Here is a 24,236-nt window from a genome sequence, read left to right as displayed (position 1 = left end):
GGGGTATCAAAAGCAGAGACATGGCTCCGGACCAGCAGTTACTTTGAAGATTTCCATTATTATTACAAAGCAAAGCATACACAAACCACCATGCATTGTGAGCTTGTAGATCTGCTATTTCCAAACCATGTTACACATTTGGAAACTTACAAAATGGGACATAATTTCGCATAATGAGAGTATTTAACTTTTGGTACTCTTAACTATTTTGATACCCATTATTTTATGGGCGTTCATGTACTTTTCCCGAGGCCCATTTCAAGACCAAATGAGCCTCCCATATCGCCCTATTGGATGGACATATGCTAGATGCCAGAGGCCCGTTTCAATTAAAACGAATGAAACACAGCAAAGGCCCCCTATGCTACATGGTTGTATTGATACTTTGCTCAAGTAAAAAATGTGAGTATTTTTTCCGCCAGTTGTGTGGAACTATTTTTGTTGATAGGTGTGTATGGTTGGTGGCTGGCCGGCGACTGTGTATGGTATGAAAACGTGTCAGTCAGGGCTGTGAAGTGTCAAGAAAGACTTGTGGGAACTGTGACCTTATAGCTCTGGATCCATCATCTGTCAATCACGGGTGGAAGAAGCACTCATATTTTGTATTTAAGTAAAAGTACGCAATGTCACAATGTAGAAATACTCTGTTAGGAGTAAGTACCAGTATTCAAAATGTACTTGGGGAATAAATAGTACAAAAGTATTGGCGCCAGAATGTTCTTGGAACGTAAACGTACTCATTGTGCACAATGTCCCATTTCACAAGTTTCCAAATGTATAAAATGTATAAAAGCTATGTTGATGAACTAAATGCACGTGGTTAATGTATGTATTGTAATAATGATCAAAATCTAGCAACTAATGTTATTAAAATAATTGTGGAGTAAAAAAGTACAATATTTGCCTCTGAATGTAGTGGAGTAGAGGTTAAAGTATTGAACCGTATTGAAGTACAGTACTTAAGTAAATGTACAATACACCACTGCGGTCAATGCATTGTCTGACAGTGCAATTATGCACGCGCACACTTTGTTCTCTCTGTTGGCATTGAGTCTCTTTGGGTGTCAGATATCAAATCAGAGCCTGTCAAACCACTGGACAACCCAGACCTGAAGCCTGTCAAAATCACTTATCTTGAACCACTTAACCACAAAAAGTATCTTAATTTCTACAAACTGACATTTTCCAAGCTCAATTCTGCACCTATATGACATGGCCAAATTTGGGATGTCATATGTGTTCTGAGTCTACCACCTCAGTGGTTGGGAGGCCGTGGTTCGATCCCCGGCCGGGTCATACCAAAGACTTGTTGGCACTCAGCATCAAGGGCTGGATGCGTCCCTGGCACTAGTCCACTAGTAGGCGTCCAGGCCTACTAGTGTCATGTTAGTCTCGCGTAGCCAGACAACTATTCCTCCAAATGCTATATAGAGTCTGGAACTACACCTCCCGAAATCCGAGTAAGGAAGCTGCCATTTCAGTTCGCGAAAATATATTTTAAATTATCTTTACATTTATTTATTTTATTTCCTTTTCCGCTAAGCAGCAAGCTATATATGCTTAGATGATTTCTATTTATATTAGGATGAATTTGCGCGTCTGAGGAGGCTCCACTTCCACTTTATATTTTACTCATGAGTCATGACTGTATGTATTTGTAAATTGCGAGAGGTAACAGTCTGGTAACGCGAGGCTAGTGTCATGTCCATGTAGTCTACCTGCTCGTTCTCGCTCCCCGTTTGCAAGGCCCTTAAAGGGACACTTCACCCTTTTTGCAAAAAAATATATGTTAATGACGTTTAGAAGCTTTAGATCACTTTCCTGGGGGTATTTATGTGTGTAATATGTGGTTTTAGTTATTTTAGATTGTAGCAGTGAGCCTGTTGTCTCTGATGTCATGGACACTGGTCTCACTACCTTCCTGGACTACAATTCCCATAATTCTTTGGTGCACTGCTCCTCCTTGCGGATAGGGGGAGAGCTGTCTTACTGAGACAACATGTAGTCCAGGAAGGAAGTGAGCCCAGTGTCCATGACATCAGAGACAACAGGCTCACTGCTACAATCTAAAATATCTAAAACCACATATTACATACATAAAGCCCCCCAGGAAAGTGTTCTAAAGCTTCTAAACGTCATTAACATATATTTTTTTGCAAAAAGGGTGAAGTGTCCCTTTAAGGGATACAACTGGGCCCTCTATCTCTAGTGGCGGATTAACCCTTCGTGGTGCCCGGTGCTATACGAGCCGTTTCGGTAGGGGGGCAGCTCGGAAAATTGACTCTTCACTGGCAAGTTTCTCTCTATTAGCGCTCCTTCAGCTGCCTTTGCTGCTAAATTTCAGCGCTCTTGCGGCGGTAGTTCCGTCTTCTTTCACTTTCTCCCAGCCATTTTGGTGCCCCGCCCCCCCAAGGTTCGTGCCCCGTGCTGCAGCACCGAAAGCCCTTCCTTCAATCGGGGCTTGCCGATGGGCCACATGGCTCTGCAAGGCTTACAGTACTTACTGTATCATTAGTCGGGTTAGTGACCAAATGCCAAGACATGACCTTGATCTACCCACTTCATCAGGGATGCACCTGGAGGTGACTTGTATCCCAGAATGCAACTATAGTGGCAATGGTGGAAAAGAAAACTGTCATATGATATTGTACACTCTGACAGTAAAATAAACACATGCTGAATTGAGCCTACACGGTATTACAGTAACTATACTGTCTGTGACTGTTCTATGTACGTTCTAATGTATTCATAATGCTATTGTGTGATTGGCTTGGGGCTCTGAATGTAAATCATCTCTGCATCTATGCCATGCACCTCTCTCGTTTCCCCCTGGGGATAATATATTATTATATATATCCCCCTCTCTGTATAATATATTTGGAATATGTTCTTACCTCAGTAACCCAAGGAAAGTAGGTATATTACTAACAATTCACTACACTAGTGTCTGTCTAGACTAGGCTGCTTTCTTTTCTTTCTTTAGGTTTTTACACTTTATTACTTACTACTAAAGTGTGCTACTATTACACTACTAAGTACAAGTACCAATTATCTGTAATACAACATTTTCCTTTTTCATATTTTATTACATTATATTATATTTTTACTACAGTATATAAATTGGACATTACGGCACAGTGTTGATTTCGGTAATTACATTTTAGTGTAGGTCGCGCACCATAATGCGCGACCCCAACGCACCGTGATGCGCGACCCCAACGCACCGTGATGCGCGACCCCAACGCACCGTGATGCGCGACCCCAACGCACCGTGATGCGCGACCCCAACGCACTGTGATGCGTGACCCCAACGCACTGTGATGCGCGACCCCAACGCACCGTGATGCGCGACCCCAACGCACCGTGATGCGCGACCCCAACGCACCGTGATGCGCGACCCCAACGCACCGTGATGCGCGACCCCAACGCACTGTGATGCGTGACCCCAACGCACTGTGATGCGTGACCCCAACGCACCGTGATGCGTGACCCCAACGCACCGTGATGCGTGACCCCAACGCACTGTGATGCGCGACCCCAACGCACCGTGATGCGTGACCCCAACGCACCGTGATGCGCGACCCCAACGCACCGTGATGCGTGACCCCAACGCACCGTGATGCGTGACCCCAACGCACCGTGATGCGCGACCCCAACGCACCGTGATGCGTGACCCCAACGCACCGTGATGCGCGACCCCAACGCACCGTGATGCGTGACCCCAACGCACCGTGATGCGTGACCCCAACGCACCGTGATGCGTGACCCCAACGCACCGTGAAGCGTGACCCCAACGCACCGTGATGCGTGACCCCAACGCACCGTGATGCGTGACCCCAACGCACCGTGATGCGTGACCCCAACGCACCGTGATGCGTGACCCCAACGCACCGTGATGCGCGACCCCAACGCACCGTGATGCGTGACCCCAACGCACCGTGATGCGTGACCCCAACGCACCGTGATGCGTGACCCCAACGCACCGTGATGCGCGCCCCCAACGCACCGTGATGCGTGACCCCAACGCACCGTGATGCGTGACCCCAACGCACCGTGATGCGTGACCCCAACGCACCGTGATGCGTGACCCCAACGCACCGTGATGCGTGACCCCAACGCACCGTGATGCGTGACCCCAACGCACCGTGATGCGCGCCCCCAACGCACCGTGATGCGTGACCCCAACGCACCGTGATGCGTGACCCCAACGCACCGTGATGCGCGACCCCAACGCACCGTGATGCGTGACCCCAACGCACCGTGATGCGCGACCCCAACGCACCGTGATGCGTGACCCCAACGCACCGTGATGCGTGACCCCAACGCACCGTGATGCGCGACCCCAACGCACCGTGATGCGTGACCCCAACGCACCGTGATGCGTGACCCCAACGCACCGTGATGCGCGACCCCAACGCACCGTGATGCGCGACCCCAACGCACCGTGATGCGTGACCCCAACGCACCGTGATGCGTGACCCCAACGCACCGTGATGCGTGACCCCCAACGCACCGTGATGCGTGACCCCCAACGCACCGTGATGCGTGACCCCAACGCACCGTGATGCGCGACCCCAACGCACCGTGATGCGCGACCCCAACGCACCGTGATGCGCGACCCCAACGCACCGTGATGCGCGACCCCAACGCACCGTGATGCGTGACCCCAACGCACCGTGATGCGCGACCCCAACGCACCGTGCCTGGAGTGTGTGGAAACTTATGTATAGGCTATTTAAAATGCACATGAATCTCTTGATGATATTCATGTCTCCTAAGATGCCAATTATTTTGATGCTTCCGTATTTAGATTTTCACCAAGTATCCAATTCTATCTAGCATCATTACATATCAAGTATCAAATCTATGCCCTAATACAGTATATATAGTACTAATCATCACTGCTTTTTCTTTCTTCCAGGATGGTACAGGGGATTCTCAACGCGGAAGCCCAATGTCAAGGTGAGCAGCAACCCCATTCACCTGACTGTTCTCCTTACTTCATTCTTAACTGTGTGCTCTTGTCGGTGACAACGTTACAAAACGTGAATAAGGCGCGTGTGTCCCCGACGGCATGCTCACTCAATCACTGCACACTACTTAGCAACATAAACACACACACATACTAACTAGGGGTGTAACAATGCATTTTAACAGCGATACCATATGCATCACGATACATGGTTGACAATAGAGGGTATGCACGGGACATCATCATCATACCCGGAAGTTATGCGCAGAGATGGGAAGTATTTGAATGTATTCGAAATACGTATTTGAAATACTATTTTGTAATTTGTATTTTGCTGGGATGGAAGAAATGAGATGTATTTTGTATTTAGATACATTTTTTGAACCAGGATTTGTATTTTGTATCAAAATACATTTTCAATGTATTTTGCCCATCAGAGATGGGCAGTATTTGAAATACATGTATTTGAAATACGTATTTGAAATACTATTTTGTAATTTGTATTTTGCTGGGATGGAAGAAATGAGATGTATTTTGTATTTAGATACATTTTTTGAACCAGGATTTGTATTTTGTATCAAAATACATTTTCAATGTATTTTGCCCATCAGAGATGGGCAGTATTTGAAATACATGTATTTGAAATACGTATTTGAAATACTTTTTCTGTATTTTGTAATTTGTATTTCGCTGGGATGGAAGATGTATTTTGTATTTTGTATTTAGATAAATTTTTTAACCCAGTATTTGTATTTTGTATGTATTGAGATGCCCATCTCTGGTTATGCGGGAACACCTACTGAGTGGCAAAAACTACTTTCTGGCCCTGACACGTCATGCACGCTGCGACGTGTTGTGATCTTGTCGGTCGGCTATTTTCAGCAAAGGCTTTCCCCACAATAACAGAAACGTGACTGAAAAGACACTAGCATAGAGCCCTGAGGGACTCCACTCAACCACATGGGGGTTTAAGTGGTTAACCCATTCTGACCTGAGATCAGATTCATACGAGGTTTCCACTGGACACACACTGGTCTGATGAACCCATTCTGACCTGAGATCAGATTCTATAAAAATGTCAGTCGTTCTTCGATTTTTCAAAAATAGCAGACCTACAAGCTCGTATCGCGCCACTCGGTGGCGCGATATGAGCTTGTAGATCTGCTATTTTTAAATAGCTAAAGCATAACATGATGCTAACACCAAAATGGGTGCCCGCCCAGAATGGGTTAATCAATTATAGCGTACAACTACAAGCACGAGGGTATATCCTTCATTGTTCCACAGTTCACACAGTTTCCCTTAGGGCACACATCAAAAGGAGATTACAATCCTATACATCCACACATCAGATATGCATAGAGTGTTGTGAGTGTGGTGGATAATCCTTGACTTGACTTTGAGGAGCACCGATTCACTGCCAATCACGTGGATTGACGTGTTTTTTTTTCCTTCCAACGCCCACACCGCCAATCACGTGCTTTGATGTGTGTTTTTTTACATAATATGAGTCACCATCACGTGAATGCTATAAAGGTCATTCACGCAAGAACGCCGGCGCCACTCTGGTCTTTAGTTCCATGATGATTGGTTATTACAGTGGTGGAAAAAGTACTCAAATGTTTTATGATCTGCTATTTAAAAATAGCAGATCTACAAGCTCATATCGTGCCACCGAGTGGCGCGATACGAGCTTGTAGGTCTGCTATTTTTGAAAAATCGAAGAGCGACTGGCATTTTTAGAATCTGATCTCAGGTCAGAATGGGTTCATCAGACCAGTGTGTGTCCAGTGGAAAACCTCGTATGAATCTGATCTCAGGTCAGAATGGGTTAACCCATTTAGACCATTTAGACATTCTACAAATCATGACAGTTTTCTGAAAAACCCATGTTTCTATGTCAGTCATTCTCAAACATTTTCATATCAAGGACCCCCAAGATTATATGTAATTGGCCGCCGACCCCATCTGGAAATATGAAGCAGAGATTTGAGTTAGAAATGTTATATATATATTCAAAGATTTGCACTACATTTTCACGATTGTATATAGGTGATATAGATCTGCTATTTTTCAATAGCTAAAGTATAACGCTTAAAACACCAAAAGGGTTTCCCGCACAAAATGGGTTAAGTAAAATGCTCTGTTATACAAAAGTCCAGAATGTACTTAAAGTACCATAAAAGTATAGCCTAATATTTGCCTCTGAAATATAGTGAAAGTAAAAAATACTACTGACAATTGGAAATTCTTCAGTAACGTAAAAGTACCTCAAAATTGTACCAACGTGGCATGGTTTCTTGGGCGCACATAGCCCCCAGCGCTTTGCCTCTCATTTGGAAGAGTGTATATCTCTGGGTAATCATGATAGCAATACACCACAAAGTCAAGTCTCCGTCGAGGCAAACATTCCCCTGTAGGGAATGTCGACAGCCGAGCGTCAATGTCAAACAACTCAAAATAATCGTCTCCTCTTAGGATTGATGACACTATAGTGCTCCTTTTCTTTTCTCTCCCCAACGTAGTCGTTATGCCAACAAATTCCTCCACACACACACATATTGCTGTGTGTTGTTGTCACTGCTGTTGTTGTCACTTCCCAGTGAGGAGCCCCCTGTGGGAGGGACTGAGCCTTCTCGTCCTACTCCTCCCGCCCAACACTCCCTGCTGCTGGTGATTTGACTCTTAGTTGCGTCGCGCTGCGACACGTGAGCTTGTAGATCTGCTATTGTCAGACCGCAACACCCGAGCGCAACCAAGCATGAAATGACTATAGTACCTCCCGGACATTTAAGTCTAGTTTTTTTTATTTGTTGACAAAATTGTCAATATTTTTATTTCTTAGTTTTACTGATCATAGCCTAGTTTTTTTTGGCAGTGCCAAGGTCATATTTATCATCATCATCATCATCATCATCATCATCATCATCATCATCACCATCATCATCATCATCATGATCATTTAAATCTGACAATGTCTGTCTGAATGTCTGTCTGTCACTGTGACTGCCGTAGCTCCTCACTGCCTGCACCAATCACTCCCACTTTTCACACAGGCATTGACCATAATAATATGGAGGTCTTATTATAAATTATTAAATTAATAATGAATTAGTGAATTAAAAATGCCTAAAACGTACCCAGGGCCACCCCCGCGGTCACAGGGCGCAGTACCCCCCCCCCCGCGGCCTCAAGGCGGCAAGTATTTCACAACGGGTAAGGGCTAGTAGTTTTAGTCGCTAGAATGATTACACTATAGCTGTGCCTGGTGTACATTTTATGCAAAAAGACACTAAATCACTAAAAAGAAAAGAAAAATGTGCTGTCAAAATCAACACTGGCTCTGATCCAGAGATTGAGAATCATACTGGCGTGAATGACCTCGCAAGATTCCAATTAACCCATTCTGACCGGGCACCCATTTTGGTGTCGGCATCATGTTATGCTTTAGCTATTTAAAAATAGCAGATCTACAAGCTCATATCGCGCCACCGAGTGGCGCGCTACGAGCTTGTAGGTCTGCTATTTTTTGAAAAATCGAAGAACGACTGACATTTTTAGAATCTGATCTCAGGTCAGAATGGGTTCATCAGGACCAGTGTGTGTCCGGCGGAAACCTCGTATGAATCTGATCTCAGGTCAGAATGGGTTAAAGTCAGGTATTGCGTGTTTGTTTCCTGACAGCCTTGACAGCATCATGTTTGTTTTATCACATGAGACACCTAACATGCCCTCCAGGCCCGCGATAACAAGGTCTCTCCACCGGAGCATGTTTTGAGTGGCAGACTGGTATTATTCTCCCCATTATTATGTATTTTCCCATCAGCGCTGGAAGGGGGGTGCGGAGGGTGCTCCAGCACCCCCTGCTGGTGGAGAGGAGCATTTTTTGACATATCTATCAGAGCGTGCTGAATGCAGAATGCACAGCGAGTGAGTTGACAGATAGACACAACATGATGAGACAGCAAAAACCTATTGTAGTTTTACTTTCACCTGCACCAGGTTTAAATAAATCTAACCCAACACAATAAGAGTCACATACTGTTATTATGATTAACTCTGTTAACTAGGTCCTAAATAAGTCATTATTAGGCCAATTATACCCGAATAAGACCCGAAATTCTTCGCGCGGCCTCGCCTTCAGCTCCCCCTGGTATAAATACCTTCCAGCGCCCCTGTATTTTCCTCACATTTACACCGTCAAGCTTGGGAATATGTCAATATATCTTGGTAATTGTCTTATATTTGACACACATTTAGAATACCGTAACTCCATTCACAATAGTGATATTCATGAATGTGTCTTTTGACCTTTTTTGACTTCTAACAATTCATTGACAACCATTGTGTACGTCGTGGTGTTTTCAGTGTATTTACGCTAGAGGGCGCTCTTCTGCAACCTGTCAGTGATCCTAGAACTTCCGGAAATAACGTGATCTAAAAATATATCCCAGTAGTCTAATATTGAATGAATGAATTTTATTTATATAGCACCCTTCCAAACATAAAGTTACAAAGTGCTTTACAGCAGGATTAAAAACAAAAATCATAAATAAATATTAACCTGGTCGTTGCCAAATTTTGCACACACACTCTCTGGATGCCAACGATGAACCTCTGCCCCCATTTTCCAGAATGGCCTGTTATAGCGCCACCAGGAGGCAGACTTTTGAATAAGTGTTCTATAAAATACAACGATCGTCGGATCAGGAAAAATCGGTATCGGCTATCGGCATGTCTCAAAATCAAATGATCGGAAATCGGATCGGGAGCAAAAATCACCCCTATTTTCAACCCTCTCCGTTTCACATTTCATCACATTAATGTGTAGGGCCAGGCTATCATCTTTCAGCATGAAGATTATGAAGATGTGTTTGATCCTTGCGTCTCTTTATGACTCAAAATTGCATTTAACCCATTCTGACCGGGCACCCATTTTGGTGTCGGCATCATGTTATGCTTTAGCTATTGAAAAATAGCAGATCTACAAGCTCGTATCGCGCCACCGAGTGGCGCGATACGAGCTTGTAGGTCTGCTATTTTTTGAAAAATCGAAGAACGACTGACATTTTTTTAGAATCTGATCTCAGGTCAGAATGGGTTCATCAGGACCAGTGTGTGTCCGGCGGAAACCTCGTATGAATCTGATCTCAGGTCAGAATGGGTTCATGTAAACATGTTCTGTAGTTCACAGCATGTCGCGTGTTCAATGCCCTGTAGCGTGTGGTAACAACTGTGAAGAAGAAATCACGACAATAGCATTAGGAATGGTCTTTTTTTATCTCAACAATCAACTCACTCAAACACAAGGCCCTGAAGGGAGGGGGTGTTCCCTGTAATTAAATACTAGACCTGTACGTTAGCCCGTCGGCCACCGGAAATATCAAATACAAATAATGTCTCAACCTCTGTTTGCCCTGTAAATAGAATAATTCATTTGACATGGTTAAGCCATTAAATAGTCCCTGTTGATTCAAAGTAGCAGCGCTCAGCATGCCACAGAGACACCGTCTCAACATTCAACAGAGATGAGCTGTCAATGCATACCGTAGCAACGCCATGCGTTGTGATCTTGTAGATCCGTTATTTTCTCACCCGAGCGCAACCAAACCTACTAGATCTCTTCTGCACTAATCCCTCCCTAACATTATTCTAGTTTTTATTTGTTGGCGAAATTCCATCCATCCATCCATCTTCAACCGCTTATCCAGAGTCGGGTCGCGGGGGCAAGAGTTCCAGCAGAGTGCTCCCAGACTTCCTTCTCCAGAGCAACATTTCTCCTGGGGGGGATCCTGAGGCGTTCCCGGGCCAGTTTGGAGATATCCCATCTGGTCCTTGATCTGCCCAGGGGTCTCCTTCCAGTGGGACGTGTTGACGAAATTTGTCAACATATTTACGAGTCTTAGTTTTAGTCATCATGGATTAGTTTATACTATTTACTTAGTTTTTGTTTAGTTTTCGTTAGTGAAAAAAGCTATGACAGTTTTTCTATCATAGTTATAGTCGGCAAAATTAACACTGGCACGCATTGAACATATGTGCGACAATACGTGCATGTACTGTATGACAGCAGCTAGATGTAAATAGCTCACACAATCAACTTGATACGCTGTCTCTGTATATATACATATATATATATATATATATATATATATATATATACAGGTATATATATATACTGTATGTATATATATATACTGTATATATATATATATATACTGTATATATACTAGAATTTCGCGGCCCTTACGGGCCGCTCATCCCAGAGTTACATTGCCGCGCACTATGGGAAGAAGGAAATTGCGGGAGTTGACTCCACATGTAGTAACGGATGGGTTATTAGTTATTATTATGTGTCCTTATTAGTGGAACTAACTATTTTTGCATCTGCCGCTTGAGATGACCTGAGATGACTTGATTGATTGACATAAAAAAGGGCCTGTCAGCTCAAACACACAATGCAATAGTTGTTTGTGTGTGTGTGTTGAATGGCATTTGAATGGCATTTGTGGGCTTGTGAATGAATTTTCTCACATGTAATTTGTGCTCACTTGCATAGACCTGGCGAAATTTGTGCGAAAGGCCTTGTTTCTGGGGCAACAGTGGTTAGTGTTCCGGGGGTGTGGGTGCTTGCGGCGATAGTGTTCAGTTCAGTTCAGTTTTATTTTGGTCAAAAAGCAAAGACATTACATTACATGTAACAAAAACATGAAAAACAAAAAAAACAACCAAACACAAGGAAAAGTAAAACAGAAAGATACACAGGAGAAGACAGATTTGATCACACAGAATCCAGAGTCGCACATGAGAAGAATGTTATGATTATTATATAGTTATTATATTACTTTGTCATACTAATATGATTTTGTAACAATACTAGGTTTATAATGTTCTATACTTATCTATAGTTTTAGATTTATACATTCTTTTAAATGTACTAATTGAGCCGCACTTTTTCAATTCATTGTCTAAGCCGTTCCATAGTTTCACACCTCTTACGCTTATACATCTCGCCTTTTTGTTGGTTCTTGCCATAGTCCCCCTGAATATGCCGAATCCCCTGAGATTGTTTGTAGTAAACAAATGCATTGCCGGCGTGTGTGTGGAAGGGAGGCATTTTGGTGGCAGTGCAATGACCATTGTTTGGCGGGTGGTGTTGAGTTTTGGCGTTGGGCGCGATAGGAGGAGATAGGTCCCGAACACTGCGAAGGGTAAGTGTGTGACGTCACTGCCGTGTGAGTGTGTGTGGGTGTAGTGTGTAAGATGGTGTTGTGGGTGTTGCAATAGTGACGTAGCTGTTGTGGCTTTGGGTTTCTTGCCATGTGTTGGGTACAACTTCTCTCTTATAATTAGGGATGGGTCCGATTAATCGATTAATCGATTATCGTTAATAGGACCCAAAATCGATTATGAAAATTAATAATCGATAATCGATTTTTTTTTTTTTTGATGAAAATCTGTTGGAAAGGCAATATTGATATTGTTAATCATCTACATCAGAGGTTCCCAAACTTTGTTGACTTAGGTACCCCTTGGGGGGAAGATTTTTTTTATTTGTTCATAAAAAAATAATAATAATTAAGTCCCCCCCCCCCCCCCCCCCCCCCCAAACGATTAATCGATTAATCGTTAATATTGAATTATACAAATCGATTTTCATTTTGGACACATTTACACATCCCTACTTATAATAGATATATACTGTATATTTTTAGAACCATGTCTGGATAACAACCTAACAGGCTTCTGGGTTTCTATCCTTTCAAAAAAGAAAAAGAGAGAGAAAGAGAAAAACAATATATAACCCTGAAAGAAAATCCTCTTTTTTGCATTTTTGTTCTGTCCCATTCTGTGCCCATGGTCCGTGTTCCTTTCTGCTTGATTCCATGCTGATCCGTTCTATTCTGTGGCAGACTCTAAGGAGCTTTTCTCTCTATAGCCTACTGCAGCTCAGCTACTCTTATTATGTGAACACCAGCTCCTCCAATGGCTTTTTGTTACATATTTTCGGTCATTGAACTGCATTGCAGACACAGTATAGGAAAGCAAGTAATTTATTCTAATTGTTGTTATTGCAATTTACGAGCTGCGTTCGCTTCCCGCGTTTGCGCGTCTTACTTGTAATATACTACAACTAGAACTGTCTGTCTGTCTGTCTGTCTGTCTGTCTGTCTGTCTGTCTGTCTGTCTGTCTGTCTGTCTGTCTGTCTGTCTGTCTGTCTGTCTGTCTGTCTGTCTGTCTGTCTGTCTGTCCGTCCGTCCGTCCGTCCGTCCGTCCGTCCGTCCGTCCGTCCGTCCGTCCGTCCGTCCGTCCGTCCGTCCGTCCGTCCGTCCGTCCGTCCGTCCGCCCGCCCACCCGCCCACCCGCCTGCCGTCCCTCCCTCCCTCTCTTTGTAGCAGTGCATCTCCAAACCTTTTGATCAGGAGATGGATGTACAACGTTTGAATTGAATGCGAGAAGTGAAATAGTAAGAGAGATATAATTACAAAAGTACAAAAGTACAAAAGTCATAGGAGGAGAAACGAGGGAAAAAGTCGATTTCAATTGAATAACCAGAAGTTTGAGTCTTATGGTATCAGTGTGTGTGTGTGTGTGTGTGGGTGGTTTTGTAGGGTATACTTTCTCTCCTGTAGGTTACAGCCCGGGCAATGAAATGCATGACAGCAGACTGAATAAACACACTGACAAGTTGAAGACTCTGCTGGAGCTGTTTTGTGTATCTTTAGCTTGGTGTGTGTGTGTGTGTGTGTGTGTGTGTGTGTGTGTGTGTGTGTGTGTGTGTGTCAGTGTGTGTGTGTGTGCGTGCGTGCGTGCGTGCGTGCGTGCGTGCGTGCGTACTTACTTTGAATCCCAGCAGTAATATAAGCCACCGTCCCAATCCCATTGGCTCTGGTTTAATCACCAGGGTTGTCTCTATACAATGTTGGCTGTCTGTCTGGCTGTACGGACATGCAGTGTCTACTGTCTACCCCCAGGGGGCATTGGTGAGAGTCATTGTAATCGGGGCCTGTGGACGTATATAATATGCATGGTTTGGATCTGAAGGCCTTAGAATGGCATTTCAGAAACAGTTCCGCTCTAAATGGCTAAAGTTCATCCAACAAAAGGTCTCGTTGGGATGTTTCTCCATGTCTGCCCATTCTTGACCTTTACAATAATAATAATAAGTCTCTCTCTTAGAGGAGTGAGACTAGCTTTGTGCAAAGCAACCCCAAGGCAGTCTGTGCGTGCAGACGTGCAGATGCAGATGCACGTCCATGTGTGGACAGCTGCACGCACTTCCAACCATGTGAGCTGTTTGTGTCTATGTGCACATGGTGAGTGCCTGCGTGGATGTGTGAGTGCGTGGTGCAGCAGTGACATTTACAGTGATTTGACAGTGATTTGGTTTAGAGAATAAGGAAGTTTGTGTGTGTTTCTCACCCTGTCATTCCCTTCACTCTCTGTCAATCTTTCTCTCTATCTCTTTCAGTCTGTTTGTTTGTCTGCCTATAAAATGTCCCCCCCCCCCCAGGGGGTCCCCAGCTAAATGTTTTAATACAGCATCACAATCATTTAAACCCTTGGCCTTTATCCATTTATACGTTGTCTATTCAAAAATAGCAGATGTACAAGCAAGGTTGTACTTCTTTTGAAAAAATAATATTGAAAGATGGGGGTCTGTGACAAAATCTATACCTACATTTTGGGGTCCTTACACACAGCACAGTCACTTCCTGTGTGTGTGTGTGTGTGTGTGTGTGTGTGTGTGTGTGTGTGTGTGTGTGTGTGTGTGTGTGTGTGTGTGTGTGTGTGTGTGTGTGTGTGTGTGTGTGTGTGTGTGTGTGTGTGTGTGTGTGTGTGCGTGCGAGCGAGCGCGTGTGCACACACTGCTGGAAATTGAAGGTTGTCCGTCCATTCGTTGGTGTGGCAGTTGAGTGCCACACAGCCAAGGTGACCACACATACAGTACACACACCTGTGTGACAGCTGTTCTGAGCCCCACACACACACACACACACACACACACACACACAGAGAGGAAGTGACTGTGCTGCTGTCCCACATATAGTCTGACCAAATGTCCACTTCACCCTAGGTTTAATTGAAGCAGGGCCAAATACACACATACACGCACACACACATGCACACGCACACACACATGCACACGCACACACTGACACACAGCCCCATGGGGACAGAGATATCTGTGTGTTAGTGCTACTAGACTATAGCCATCGTTTGGACATGGATCACGAACGTCCCATCCAATATAGTGTTGCTGTCGGGCCAATCTGGGAACCCATTGGCAAAAAAACGAAACAAAAAAACAGAGAATCGTAATCTGTTCTTGAGACTGAGAGATTACTTTCGGGCAGAAAGCTCTTATAAAATAACAGAGGCTCAACGGCTAATAAAGGGAACCATCAAACCATCATGTTTGGGATCCAGTGCATGGTTTAGGACTCATTTCAGGAGTTCCAGCCCGGCCGGCTGCTCCTGGCTTTGTGGCACGTGGTGCCACGCTGTGAGCTTGTACATCTGCAATTTGGGAATTTATATAGTTATTAATTTAATCTGGAAAGTATTGGAATATGTTTTATAAATTGTTTATTATTATTATTATTATTATTATTATTATTATTATTATGTTTCTAAACACAGATCTTCTCTGTGCTCCCCTGGGGTAGGCATAATAAGCTAATAATATAGCTTCAGCTTTTGTCATAATGTATTATTTATAATTATTTATTTTCTTATACACTTTTGTTATACACTGTTATACAAAACTAATGACCAAAATAAAACATTGAAAAGTGAAGTGAAAAAGTGAAGCGAAGGGTCCCTGACACAAAGATAATTCACATCGGGGTCCACAGCCAAATATCATTCTTTGGGTCCGACTATACTGCTTCACAGTTGCCTGGGATTGTTTGTTGGAAGTGTTACCCCTGCGACCTGACTCCGGATAAGCGGTAGACAGACGGATGGATGGATGGAGGTTACCCACTCTCTAAAGATGCTTAGCAGGCTATTATTGACATTAATTCAGAGAACCATTAACTGCTCACTGTTCCGGTAAAGTGGATTTTTCCATCCTACTCCGTGTGTCTGTCCTCCTGTTCAAATCCTCTGACCACGATACATCATTCACAAGAGCACACTTATTGATGTCTCTGAGGTGTGTATGCTTCTGTATCGTCATTCCATTCTTACCGCGGTTCCTCTCTTGTCCACCTTCCACTCTCGCTGCCCACACAGCCGGTCTTTCCACGCCGACAGCTGAGGCTCAAAGTGCAGAACAGCTTCAACAGGCGCGAGGACACCATTTATAATAAGGCTGTTTGCTGTGAGTCCCCATGCCCCTGTCTTTTCTCTCTTCAAACTACTGTCAGTAAAGCACAGTTTAGCTCAGTTTAGCTCAGTCTACTTGCGCGAGCAGAGCATGCAAGTAATAGTTTCCGTCCAGTGCTTTGATGCGTATGTCGCCGTTTGTGTATGCGCCAGTGTGCCAGTGTATGACGTAATGACTACTTGTGCTTGATATGGCAGTGGTGTCAGATTACATACATGTATACATTAGGGGCATTACCTTTAATCCTCTCAACACTTAAAACATATCGTCATTACGTCACCATCGAAAACCAATTACACACCCTGGCATTGGTCCTTTAATCCACATCTTTATTACATCATCATTGAGAGCTAGTTATACCAGTTATACCCTGACGTCATATGTGGCTACGATACATACGCATCAAACGGGGCATACGCAAAGTAACCACAGTATACCGCTAATCAACTTACAAATTACATATACATACATAGAGGCATGTCCTTTAATCCATTCTGACCGGGCACCCATTTTGGTGTCAGCATCATGTTATGCTTTAGCTATTTAAAAATAGCAGATCTACAAGCTCATATCGCGCCACCGAGTGGCGCGATACGAGCTTGTAGGTCTGCTATTTTTTTTTTAAACGAAGAACGACTGACATTTTTAGAATCTGATCTCAGGTCGGAATGGGTTCATCAGACCAGTGTGTGTCCGGCGGAAACCTCGTATGAATCTGATCTCAGGTCAGAATGGGTTAATCCACCCGACACTGATCGACATCGAAAGCCGTCACTCATCGTATTAATTACAACATTACGTAATTGATTGTTAATTACGTAACGAAAGAATTCATTTGAAATGCTTAAATAGAATTACCTTCATGTTCTTCAACAGATCTCAAAATAGTGTCAGACAGGTAAATACTTTTCAAGTAAGTCATAGAGCTGTATTCTAGATATAGCCAGGGCAAATCATCAGCATATTCCTGAGCAGAATAACGTTTAGAAGATATAAACTCAGATTCCCAACTTGAAATGTTGGATCTAATAGCTTTTACTGAAACACGCTTAAAGAAACATAATAACCTTACTTTTAAATTAAGAGAAATGAACATTAATTACAATATATTCAGGAATGACAGAGAATATGACACCAGGTGTTTGTTATAAAAGAAGATATTTCCATTGAAAGAATGCAACAACGCAAGTAGGCACTCGACAGAGTGCAGTTCTAGTTAATGAATAGTATGAAGAGAATGCAGCGATGGCAGCAGCCCCTGAAGAAACAAGTTCCATTGTTGAAAAGCCCAATGTACAACAGTTCCACATGCGCTATATATCTCCTTCTCTGTGTCAACATCTGCGTCATTATTCCGAATTACAGGCCTCAGGGTCCTTACTAATGCTGCTGCAGTCTCTCACACCGCCTCGTCGTTCTTCATAGAATTACAGGCCTCAGGTCCTCATGTGTGCTGCTGCAGTCTCTCACGCCGCCTCGTCTTTGTTTCAGACCGCATGAGAAGTATAGAATAACCCATTCTGACCGGGCACCCATTTTGGTGTTGGCATCATGTTATGCTTTAGCTATTGAAAAATAGCAGATCTACAAGCTCATATCGCGCCACCTAGTGGCGCGATACGAGCTTGTAGGTCTGCTATTTTTGAAAAAATCGAAGAACGACTGACATTTTTAGAATCTGATCTCAGGTCAGAATGGGTTCATCAGACCAGTGTGTGTCCAGTGGAAACCTTGTATGAATCTGATCTCAGGTCAGAATGGGATAATAGAGAGCAGTGAGATAGAAGATAAAGGAACTTCATCGCCCACACCTTTTCGAATATAAAATTGAATAGATGAGGAGAGGAGAGTGGTAAACCTCAACAGCAGGGAAAGGAGAATGTTTATTATGATTATTAAAGGATCCCCATGCATCACAGACGCATCTCCTATAACTCTAACATTTTCATTTTTCAGAAAATGAGAAATATACATTTATCTGGAAATGATGAAAACCTTATATTTTGAAAACAAATCTATACTGCCCCATCAAAGTTGCTGTTGTGACTTTATATATTGCCAATGACTTGCATGAGAGGGGGAGAGGTGATGGAGTTTGAGGATCCAATGTTAAGACTCAAGAGGTTTTGTCCAAAGCGCTTTTTACTGTTAAAGGGTGTTCAATAGCACTGATTTATGAAAAAAAAAAAAGTTAGGTGGTTTCCTACCGACAGCAAAAAATACCAGTGTGTTTACAGTGACAAAAATTGTGCTGTACAGCTGTTCTTACAAGTAGTTACCAAAAGATGCTCCTCTAGTTGTAACTAGCCGTTCATAAGTCATTTGTAACTGGTACTGTAAACCAAGCTAGATGGTTTATTGGTGCTGATAATCTTCTGCAGGTGCTTGTAATCTTCCGAGAAGAAATTTATTTTATTTTATTTTCAACTATTAGCCATGCCGGATCTTCATGCACATACAGTAGCTAATACGTGTCCTGCATGGCTGTATGAACAGCCTATTGTCAGACGAGCCGATATATTGTTCACTGAAAAGAAGCAGTATCCAGTGTGTAGTTTGAGTGTATACTTAACTGTGCATGGTAGACGATTTGGAGAGGAACCTCTACTTTGTTAATAGTAGAGGGGGGGGGGGGGGGCATCACACCTGGTTAAGCCTCCATAAGACCCCTGATTAAGCAACTCACTCCACTTTCCTGAAACATCATTAGCACTTTGAGTAACTCATTAGTTGCTGCACCGCAAGTTCCTGGAACTTTTTGTCAAGACATAAAAGGTCGATTCGGCGTCTTCCTTTGAATCAACATGAGCCACCTTTTGACCAAAACTTCCAGGGACTTGCAGTGCAACAGCTAATGAGTTCCTGGAACTGCTAATAGTGTGTGTTCATGGTTGGCATTTTCATTTCCTCAATAAATGTGAAGATGATTTTCCTTTTAAGTGAACATCTTGAGAGGCAGATGGCTCGTGTGTTCAATTTACAAACATGAATTTATTTTCCATTTGCTTAATTTCATTTACTTCCAATTAGTTCCTCAGTTCTTCCTACCTTTATTTGCCTATACCTGCACTTATCATCTTCGTTCACATTCTGATGGCGATAAATTGCGTTGAAGCTACCTCAACGGATTGGTCTCCTTTAGTAGAGACTACTCTGTATTATACACATAGGGCTGTATTTTGCGTGTCTTAAGTACCAGGTCTTATTCCCTAACTTGAGTAAACTAAAGACCTGGAGGCGTGATCAATGCCATTTGGCTATTCTGAGTGGCCAGCGAGCATTGACCACGCCTCCAGGTCTTTAGTTTACTCAAGTTAGGGAATAAGACCTGGTACTTAAGACACGCAAAATACAGCCCATAGGCTACATCACCTTATTTATTTTTTATATGCATACATATTGTACCATGTAGATTAGTCATGTACTATGCACTTTCTTTCTTTTAACTGCAATGATGAGCCTGCACAAACAAGAATGTCACCCATGTTACCTGTAATGTGATGTGACAATAAAGTTTGCTTCTGATTCTGATTCTGACAGTATATTTCATCTCTGTCGGGCGGAAACCTCATATACTGTATGTCCAAAACTGTTACTCTTTAGGATTGAAATTGAAGAACAGCTAAAGTAGCAGATCTACAAGCTTGAAGCAAAGAGTCTCCTTTGTGTCTCCTACTGGAAACACATTTTGGGGGTGAACTATACTCCTTTAAGCCAATTTTAATATTTGAATATAGGATAAACAGAGTGCATGGTGCTGGCTTCATCTCGCAGAGGTTCTTTCTATGACCACTCATCATTTAACCCATTCTGACCGGGCAACCATTTTGGTGTCGGCATCATGTCGTGCTTTAGCTATTGAAAAATAGCAGATCTACAAGCTCATATCGCGCCACCGAGTGGCGCGATACGAGCTTGTAGGTCTGCTATTTTTGAAAAATCGAAGAACGACTGACATTTTTAGAATCTGATCTCAGGTCAGAATGGGTTCATCAGACCAGTGTGTGTCCGGCGGAAACCTCGTATGAATCTGATCTCAGGTCAGAATGGGTTAAGAATGGTCACTCCGGCCCGGACGGTTACCTCAACTGTCTGGACGGTTACCTCAACCGTCTGGGCACCTATAGGCTGCCAAGCCAGCCTGACGGCATGCCGCGGGTTCGACTCCCGATCCCGACGGCCTTTGCCTTGCCTCGTCTTCCATCTCTCTCCCCATTTCCTGTCGGATTACTTTCAACCTATAAATAAAGGCAGAAAAAGGTCACTCCCTGATACCTTTCTAAAATAAATGGACAAACTGACACAAGACCAGAGCTACTGCCAGGTTTTGCAAACCCCCCCCACCGTGACTCATAATGTACATAACACTATTTCTGCTGATTTTGGGACAGACATCACCATTTTTGTGAGTGTTGTGTGCATAACCGTACGTACGCGTCTCTTTTTTGGGAGCTCGCAGTGTCCCAAAACACTGTCATGAATTATCCCATTCTGACCGGGCACCCATTTTGGTGTCAGCATCATGTTATGCTTTAGCTATTTAAAAATAGCAGATCTACAAGCTCATATCGCGCCACCGAGTGGCGCGATACGAGCTTGTAGGTCTGCTATTTTTGAAAAATCGAAGACACTTTTAGAATCTGATCTCAGGTCAGAATGGGTTAATAATGAAACTGTCAGGATGTAATAGACATTTTTAGAATCTGATGGGTTAGTCAGAATGGGTTATTTATGACCAGACCTCACCACCACCATCATCATCCCCACGACCACCAGCACCACCCAGGACACCAAGGATGCACCACCTATCTATTATTCAAATGCCTGCAGCAGAGAGAGAGAGAAGACATGGAGAGGGGGATGATGGAGTCATATCATCTGAACTGAACTCTTTTTTTTTTAATCAAATTCTCTAGCCCATTCTGACCTGAGATCAGATTCATACGAGGTTTCCACTGGACACACACTGGTCTGATGAACCCATTCTGACCTGAGATCAGATTCTAAAAATGTCAGTCGTTCTTCGATTTTTCAAAAATAGCAGACCTACAAGCTCGTATCGCGCCACTCGGTGGCGCGATATGAGCTTGTAGATCTTCTATTTTTCAATAGCTAAAGCATAACATGATGCCAACACCAAAATGGGTGCCCGGTCAGAATAGGCTAGTCAGCGGGTTTGTCAGAGAATGAGAGAGAGGGGAAAAACTAAAGGAACAAGAAAGACAAAGAGAGATAATTGAATAGACAAACAAAAAGTAAAGCTATTGACACAGAGCGGGCAGTCTATTATCACTGATGGCTGATAGGAGAGAGACGGAGAGAGAGAAAGAGAGAGAGATATGATATACAGGGGGGGATTGAAAATATACGGATGGCAATAGAGACATTAAACCAGTGTGTCGTCATCATCTTTCTTCATTCATCTCTGATCCATAGCGTTAGAATGAGTGAATTCTCCTGAATGCTATGGGACTTTCCATCCCTCGTGCACGCACCCTCTAGTCTTTAGTAAAACAATCACACTCGTGTGAAGTGAGAGGCACCCACTGTGGAGTTAGAGATTGTTCTACAATGCTTACAGTCGTTCTGTTTTCTACAATGCTTAGGCCTACAGTTGTACTGTTTCTTTCCCTCTCTGGTGCTGTTTCAATTGACTGTTTCTGGTGAAGCTTTTTCCACATTGGTTACAGACAGTTGTATTGTTGGTTACAGTTGTATTGTACGTAACAACAGTTTGTTTTGACAGACAGACAAGAACATCAGCCTCCCTGTCAAGTTAAACAGTCATTCTGGGATTGTGCTCCACTGCCACTTGAACGATGTCCTTCTATAAAACTAGATTTCACAGCCTAAAGCGATCCTCCCTTAATGGAAGGCTTTTGTTTTGATGTTATAGATTCCATGGCAAGCAGCAACATTGGATAATGGTAGCCCAGTTACAAGAACACTCACCCCGGGTCAAATCCGGCGACTTTGGAACGGTCGCCGCCAGGTATTCTTAAACGTAACCTCAGTAAAACTATGCCTATAACCTTATTCCTAAACGTAACTTCAGTATAAATATGCCTAAATCTAACCTTATTCCTAAAGGTAACTTCAGTAAAACCATGCCTAAATCTAACCTTATTCCTAAACGTAACCTCAGTAAAACTATGCTTAAACCTAGCCTTATTCCTAAACGGTACCTCAGTAAATGAACACAAGAACCGCTGGGGTCGAGTAGTCTGCAGAAAAAAAAAATCTTGTATAGCTGCTATTTTTTAATAACCAATGTCTAACGCTACAATCTAATGACACAGATGCTTTTCCGGCTATGATGGGTTAAGAGATACGGTTTTAGGTACCTTGCATTCTATAGCCTGGGAGCTCTGACAGTCACTGCTCATGTACTTTGTGTTACATTGTGTTGTAAGTGCACATACTGTATGACTCAGGAGGCGGTAGAGAGACTCGATGAATCATTTAGTGTGAAAGTGGAAACACGTGCAAGTACAAAACACATGCAGGCACACTCACATATGCATGAAACATACTACACGTACAGACAGAGACATACATACGCAATCCGAGTCTCGTGAAAAGTCAGTTTGTGCATGGAATTGAAAGCAGCCACGCAGACACGCATGTCTGTAGACCAGTGTTCATTTTGACAGAATCAACGCTGCTGCTGCTGCTGTCTCCTGTACACGCAGTCACGCACGCACCAAGAGACTGGACAGTGTGAGGCTCTGAGGATAGCTGTCAGTATGAAACCAAGAGACTGGACAGTGTGAGGCTCTGAGGATAGGTGTCAGTATGAAACCAAGAGACTGGACAGTGTGAGGCTCTGAGGATAGGTGTCAGTATGAAACCAAGAGACTGGACAGTGTGAGGCTCTGAGGATAGGTGTCAGTATGAAACCAAGAGACTGGACAGCGCGAGGCTCTGAGGATAGGTGTCAGTATGAAACCAAGAGACTGGACAGTGTGAGGCTCTGAGGATAGGTGTCAGTATGAAACCAAGAGACTGGACAGTGTGAGGCTCTGAGGATAGGTGTCCGTATGAAACCAAGAGACTGGACAGTGTGAGGCTCTGAGGATATCAGTATGAAACCAAGAGACTGGACAGTGTGAGGCTCTGAGGATATCAGTATGAAACCAAGAGACTGGACAGTGTGAGGCTCTGAGGATATCAGTATGAAACCAAGAGACTGGACAGTGCGAGGCTCTGAGGATATCAGTATGAAACCAAGAGACTGGACAGTGTGAGGCTCTGAGGATATCAGTATGAAACCAAGAGACTGGACAGTGTGAGGCTCTGAGGATAGGTGTCAGTATGAAACCAAGAGACTGGACAGTGCGAGGCTCTGAGGATAGGTGTCAGTTTTCATTGAGGATAGGATGCAGTACTTTCATTGAGGCACCAAGGAATCTTCGGCCCACTTCCTGAACCTCTAAGACTGAAGGGTGCCCAGCAGATGTCGCTCTTTCAACTTCAACGAGTACTTCATTATGTCATACCCAGCAAGACCATGTGTTGTTTACAGCCCTAGTTAATTTGATCATCTCATTATGATTATAATGATCACCAACATCATGCAGCTGTAGCTTGAGCCAAGATAATGGGGGGGGGGAGAGAGAGATAGAGAGAGAGAGTGAGAGAGAGAGAGAGAGAGAGAGAGAGAGAGACTATGGTCAGACAAGGCGCCACAGCACCACAAGGTGTCAGACTCATTTATTTAATTACCGGAAATTAACCCATTAAGACCTGAGGGCGTATTCTACAAACGTTTTCAAAATCCTGAACAGTGTTCAGAAGTCCAAAAATGATATGTATTTGGCTGTAGACCCCATCTCAAAATATGTTGGTTCGTGAGACCCCCATAAGATTTGCAAAACACATTTATTGATATTACTCCCACAGATTTTGTCCAAACATCACACAAATCG

General features: G+C 43.5%; 1 protein-coding gene across 1 annotated transcript in view; it reads left to right on the top strand.

Annotated features, from left to right (window-relative positions):
• dock3 (dedicator of cytokinesis 3) overlaps nucleotides 1–24,236 on the top strand; it is a gene marked incomplete at both ends in the record, with an annotated part of 250,584 nt that overhangs the window by 115,839 nt on the left and 110,509 nt on the right. Inside the window, one exon of the mRNA XM_083772261.1 lies at nucleotides 4,922–4,962. Coding sequence (XP_083628387.1) covers nucleotides 4,922–4,962 — 41 coding nt within the window. The remainder of the gene's footprint in view (nucleotides 1–4,921; nucleotides 4,963–24,236) is intronic.

The sequence above is a fragment of the Protomyctophum parallelum genome, assembly GCF_964188405.1.
Source record: "Protomyctophum parallelum genome assembly, chromosome: 8".
NCBI lineage: Eukaryota > Metazoa > Chordata > Actinopteri > Myctophiformes > Myctophidae > Protomyctophum > Protomyctophum parallelum.
Note: the sequence above shows the minus strand (reverse complement) of the source record. Positions and strands in the feature narration are given on the sequence as shown.